The sequence below is a fragment of the Silurus aristotelis genome (genome assembly GCF_946808225.1).
Source record: "Silurus aristotelis genome assembly, chromosome: 8".
NCBI lineage: Eukaryota > Metazoa > Chordata > Actinopteri > Siluriformes > Siluridae > Silurus > Silurus aristotelis.
The window spans coordinates 29,498,108-29,503,855 of NC_139581.1; the positions used below are offsets into that span (position 1 = coordinate 29,498,108).

Below are 5,748 nucleotides of genomic sequence, written 5' to 3' on the forward strand. Positions count from 1 at the left end.
AAGAGAGAGAGTGTGTAAACAAATTATTTAAAAAAAAAAACCTTAATAAATGTAATAAATCAATTCATAATTTATTTCTGGATATTTTTTAATTTTACTTTACATTCGCAGATTTTACGTATTAAAGCTGCAATGCACCACATTTTTGCGCCATATATTACTTATAAATTTATTTTTGTTAGTTTTTTTATTTCTTATAAAAGTATGATGGTTAGATCCCTGAGGGTACTGAGGTTTTTGTTTCTGTTTTTGGGCAAAAATATTAGAACACCTCATTTTTCCATACGGTTCCTTTCCAAAATTTTACCCTTCTGTTTTTATGTTCACATTTGCACCTTATACTGTATTATTTTTATATATAAAATATATATAAAATGGGGGGGGGGGGGGGGATCTCCAGTGCATCTCCAGTGCAGCTTAAAACTCTAATAAAAAAAAAAGACATATATTATAAGGATACAGATGTTGTATGTGTTTTATGGATACAATTACCCAAGGAGTTTCTTGGTTCTGAGAGTTTGATCAATTGTGCACAATGATGTATTTAACTGTGATATCTTGTGATATTTATATATGAAATGGATCTCAGAAATGTAACCAAATTGCTCTGAGGATATGATCTTACTCATCCAGTGACGGTAGCTGAAGCAGAGAGGAGCTTTTCAAAGCTGAAACTAATAAATAGGGGAGACGTTGGGTCATGGCGTGAGTCACCCAGAGCCTCGTTCAAGCCGTAATCGCCATTGGCGCTTGGTGCATTTACAGTACTTATCACCAACAAACAGTTTAGCATCAGTTCAACAGCAAGCAGAACATTTATAGAGGAATAAACGATGGGAAAAAAACTCCTGACTTCAATTAGAATAGATCTGTGTGTTGAGTAACATTCGAGTCTTTTCACCTAAACTGAGTCGATTAAGCAGAGTTTTGTGATAAAAAGGATAAGAAATTATAGCGGTAATAAATAAGAGCACTTGGAAACTTAAGTACATTTAAAGGCAAAAACTTTTGTACTTTTACTCAAGTGAAGGTTTAAATTTGACTTACTGTATCTCTACTTTTGCTCAAGTACATGGTTTGTGTACTTCATCCACCACTGGTAAAGTGTGTATGATGGTGATGGTTTTATGTTCATATGTTTTTATGTGTGCAATAAATGTGAGGACCTCATCAGGACCTTATAACTTTGATGAGGTTCAGCTGACAAACAGAAAATATACGTTTTTCTTGAGTTTGCATGGAAATCGAAGCTGAACTGCACGCCACACACACACACACACACACACACACACACACACACACACACACACACACACACACACACACACACACACACACACACTTAGCGGTCTCTAAACGATCAGAGTCACTCACGCGCTCCACGGCGGGATGCGACCCCGGATAGATGCGTGTTTGTCCCGGAGCGCGCGCTTCAATCGGGTGAGCATGGTGCCGCTGCGTTCGGACGCGGCCGCGGATGCTGATCGACGACCCTGCCGAGTCTCCGCTACCGAGCGCGCGACAGCGTTTCCCACTCTCACTCTCACTCTCTCACTCTCTCTCTCTCTCTCTCTCTCTCTCTCTAAAACCCCTCCCCTCGCGCGCGTACAAATCCACCTCTGACTCCTGACACCTCTGAGCTGCAAGACTCCGCCCACTGACACATGATTGGCGAGACAGACAGACAGAAATTTGCACATGTATCCTGAAGACATCCAATATTTTCATTGTCATTTATTTATTTTATATTGTCCAAAGTAGCTTTTGATTGCCAAACTCATGGCATTCTCTCATCAGACTCACAAGATTCCTACCGTAAGATGTAAGAAGCAACCCGAGAAGTGTTGAGTGCTTGTTGGCTGCTTTTCCTTCACTCATCTCAAACCATCTCAACTGAATTTCGATCAGGTGTTTATAGAGGCCAGGTCATCTGATGCAGCACTCCATTGCTCTCTCACTTGGACATATAGCTCTTACAGAACCCATAGGTGTGTTTGGGGTCATTATCCTATTGGAAACAAAACATGGTCCCAATAAACGCAAACCAGATAATATGCGTGGCCTGTAAAATGCTGTGGTAGCCATGCTTCACAGTAGAAAACACACATTCAAGAACCGTCAGTTCACCCTTCGGACATCTAAAAAGGACACCGCAATAAAATATCAAATTTGGACTTGCCAAACCAAAAAACAGATTTCCACTGATCTAATGTTTATTCCTTGTGATTCTTGGCCCGAGTCTTTTCTGCTTATTGTTCTTTCGAAGTAATTGTTTCTTTGCCACAATTCAACCATGAAAGCTGATTCACACTGTCTGCTTAGAGTTGATGTTGAAATATGCCTGCCGCTTGTTTTTTTTTGATTGACTGACCTTCATTACTTGAAGTAACTGTTTCTTGCCATAATATGGATTTTTACAATGCCATGAGTTGAATGTAGCTACTTTGGATTGTTTAACACGTTTTTGATTACTGCATAATTCCACATTCCACAGTTTGGATTCGTCAGTATTAATGTACAATGATGAAAATAATGCAAGTAAAGAAAAAACACTGAAAGTCTGTCTAGAATTTGGACTGTTTTTGTTTGTTAGCTACGTATTTGCCTTAACTTTTTTCAACTTTGTTGCATCACTGCTCATGCCCAAATCGAGTCACCATTGGTCTCTGTTTCTCACTTTGCTGGAAGCCGGACACTCTCATAAAAAAATAAATAAATAAAGTCTCCAATTCAAGTCTCCATGGCCGTAATTTCAGACTATAGTTGGAGGGTCGGTGAATCAGACGTAAGTGCATAGTTTTTGCATGATTTCAGTGCGAATAAGAAACGGTAATAAGTTCAGGCTTTTTCTCTGACAGTTTGATCTACACACCTTCTGTCCTTCTGTCAAGTGGAAATTTAGCTTTAGGCTGTAAAACCACACAAAACTCAGAAGTCTCCGAAAAAATCGGCCAGTAAGTGCGTAACCTCAAGTGTGTACTTGATCATATAAAGTAACATGACACCAGGATAAATACTTTCCTTCCATCACATGCTTGGGAATGTGTTTGTTTTTGTGTCTACCTGCCTGGCCGACTTCATCTGTGTGTCTGTGAATCGGATTATGCGTCTGTCCACCTCTGTGTGTGTGGGTTTTTGTGGAACTTGATGCTGAGACTTTTAGTTTGCCTGGAGGATAAAGACAACTTTGTGTCGCATTAGAGAGAAGAGAAACTAAAGAAACAAACCATTCAAAGACTTGCAATAAGTAGACACACAATTCCAACTACCCCGATTTCCCCCAGCCCATGACACACACACAGGTTTCCATTACTATCTGGCATTAGGGGTTAGATTTTGAGGAGCTGTAACACTGAAGTCGTTGTAATTGGTCTAATCAGTAGTGTTGTATGGCATTTATCAAGTCTGAGGTTAGCAGCTCTTACAGCTGTTACCATCAGTCTAGAGTTCCTAAGCCACTAATACTGCAAAGTCCCTAAAAAACTCCTGACGTCAACTCCAAAGTCCATGAGACGGAAAGTCACTAAGTGCTACCTATGTCGAATCTAAAGATTAACACTGTTCAAGTTAAAAAATATGTAAACTATTCAAGTGAAGGCCAAAGCTTCTAGGTATATATTCCAGTAATGGATAAAACATGTAAGCTTAAAAGCTTTCAAATCTATTGAGAAACTAAATTAAAGTCCAAGGACACTAAGCTGCAACTCAAGTTGAATTATAGGTCCCAAAGCCTCTTCTCCTCAAGTCAAGTGCAAGATCCCCAAGGCACTACCAAAGTCAACTCCAGGGGTTAATCGTTAGTGCTTAAGCCTCCATTCAAGCCAAGCCCAATTATCCTAAGCCACTACTCAAGTCAAGTCCAGGGGTTTCCGAGCCTCTACTTAAGTTGAGCCTCAAGCCTTTACTCGAATAAAGTCAAAGGTCCCTAAACCACTCCTCAGGTGAAGACTCAAATCATGTCCCAGGACCCTAAACATATGGATATATTTAAAAGTAGCTAGAAATTTTAAAGTGTGGAAAAACACTCACAAATTGTATGATTGTGTGGGTGTGTGTGTGTGTGTGTGTGTGTGTGTGTGTGTGTGTGTTCGTGTGTGTGTGTTCATGGTCAAATCCTACACTAAGTTAGATGAAGGACAAACCTGGACCTTGCTTTAAGTCTACTCCGATAATGCTGCCGATTGTTCTCACATTTCTGATTCCATTTTCCAGCTCCGCACACTAATTTTAATCTCACGCCGATAAACTCTCAGATTGCTGAGCAAACACTTTTCGGCTTACTTATTAAAACACACTAGATAGAGTACACGGATTAAATTTTTGTAAACACAAGGGCAGGAGACAAGAGATCTTCCACTTCAAACCATGAAGGGGATCTCCAGATCTTCATGGAGCTTCCTATGTGCACAGGAACATTGGGTTTGGGTTTCCTAATTCAAGTGAAGGAAACCAATTCATGAACCAATACTGAAACTATCTTGATTGAACAAACAAAGTAATTTATTGTCCTTCACTTTCTGCCTCACACACACACACACACACACACACACACACACACACACACACACACACACACACACACACACACACACACTCTCTAAACATTTCTATTTCCATTTCCCTTTTATTTCTCAAGCAATATTTGAGGCTGTGAGTTTGAACCATGCGAAGCCAGAGCATTAATCCAGGTGTGTGTGTGTGTGTGTGTGTGTGTGTGTGTGTGTGTGTGTGTGGCTAACACATTCAATAATTCAGAACCCTATTAAAGTTTCATACTGAGATCTTCCTGAAACCAGAGACTGCAATTTCACTCTCACTCTTTCAGTCTCACTTTCCATATATGGATCACACACACACACACACACACACACACACACACACACACACACAAATGTTCTCTCTCTCTATCTCTCTCTCTCTCTCTCTCTCTCTCTCTCTCATTCTCTCACACACACACACCTTTCTTTCTTTCTTTCTTTCTTTCTTTCTTTCTTTCTTTCTTTCTTTCTTTCTTTCTTTCTTTCTTTCTTTCGCTCCCTCTGTCCCTTCTTCCCTATCGTTTCTCTTATTTGTCATCCTTTTGCTTTTGTAGGGAAAAACTGTTTGTGTGTGTGTGTGTGTGTGTGTGTGTGTGTGTGTGTGTGTGTGTGTGTGTGTGTGTGTGTGTGTGTGTGTGTGAAAGAGAGAGAGAGAGAGAGAGAGAGAAAAAAGACAGAACATTCCTGGCCTAAAACAGCAGCGATCACTCAATTACAGAGTGAGAGCATCTGGATGTGATGGAGGGCAGAAGAATGAAAACTCTCTCTTTTTTCTCTCTGTCTTTTCGTCTGTTTCTCTTTGTTTAATTCTCTCTCTCTCTCTCTCTCTCTCTCTCTCTCTCTCTCTCTCTCTCTCTCTCTCCTCTTTCTCTCTCTCTTTCTCTCTTTCGGTGTGTATGATGATCTATTTATTTTCTGTTTAATGCCCCAAGACTTCATCCTTCATCCTTTTTTTTCCAGCCCTCAACTTCTCTCTCTGTCTCTCTCTCTCTGTCTGCGAGTTTCTCTATTTTTCCTTCGCTTTTTCTCACATCATTATTTACTCTGTCTCAATGCTATTCGGTCTTGGAATGCCAGTGTGTGTGCGCACACACACACACACACACACACACACACACACACGCACACAGATATATATACACAGGGTCCATAAAAGGATATGACATTTCATTTGTCGAATACAGAAAAGGCGCAGGAGAACAAACGAAGC

The 5,748-nt window shown here is 40.2% G+C and overlaps 1 protein-coding gene and 1 long non-coding RNA gene across 2 annotated transcripts in view; both read right to left on the reverse strand.

The window, feature by feature from the left end:
* gal3st2 (galactose-3-O-sulfotransferase 2) overlaps nucleotides 1–1,463 on the reverse strand; it is a 13,680-nt gene extending 12,217 nt beyond the window's left edge. Inside the window, exon 1 of the mRNA XM_083549187.1 lies at nucleotides 1,375–1,463. Coding sequence (XP_083405313.1) covers nucleotides 1,375–1,448 — 74 coding nt within the window. The 5' untranslated portion in view covers nucleotides 1,449–1,463. The remainder of the gene's footprint in view (nucleotides 1–1,374) is intronic.
* A 7-nt stretch (nucleotides 1,464–1,470) lies between these two features.
* LOC310730309 lies at nucleotides 1,471–3,158 on the reverse strand. The gene is made up of 3 exons (XR_014534799.1): nucleotides 3,064–3,158; nucleotides 1,815–2,008; nucleotides 1,471–1,657 (listed from the first exon to the last, which is right to left on the reverse strand). It is a non-coding gene; the product is annotated as an uncharacterized lncRNA (long non-coding RNA).
* Between the last annotated feature and the right edge of the window lie 2,590 nt (nucleotides 3,159–5,748).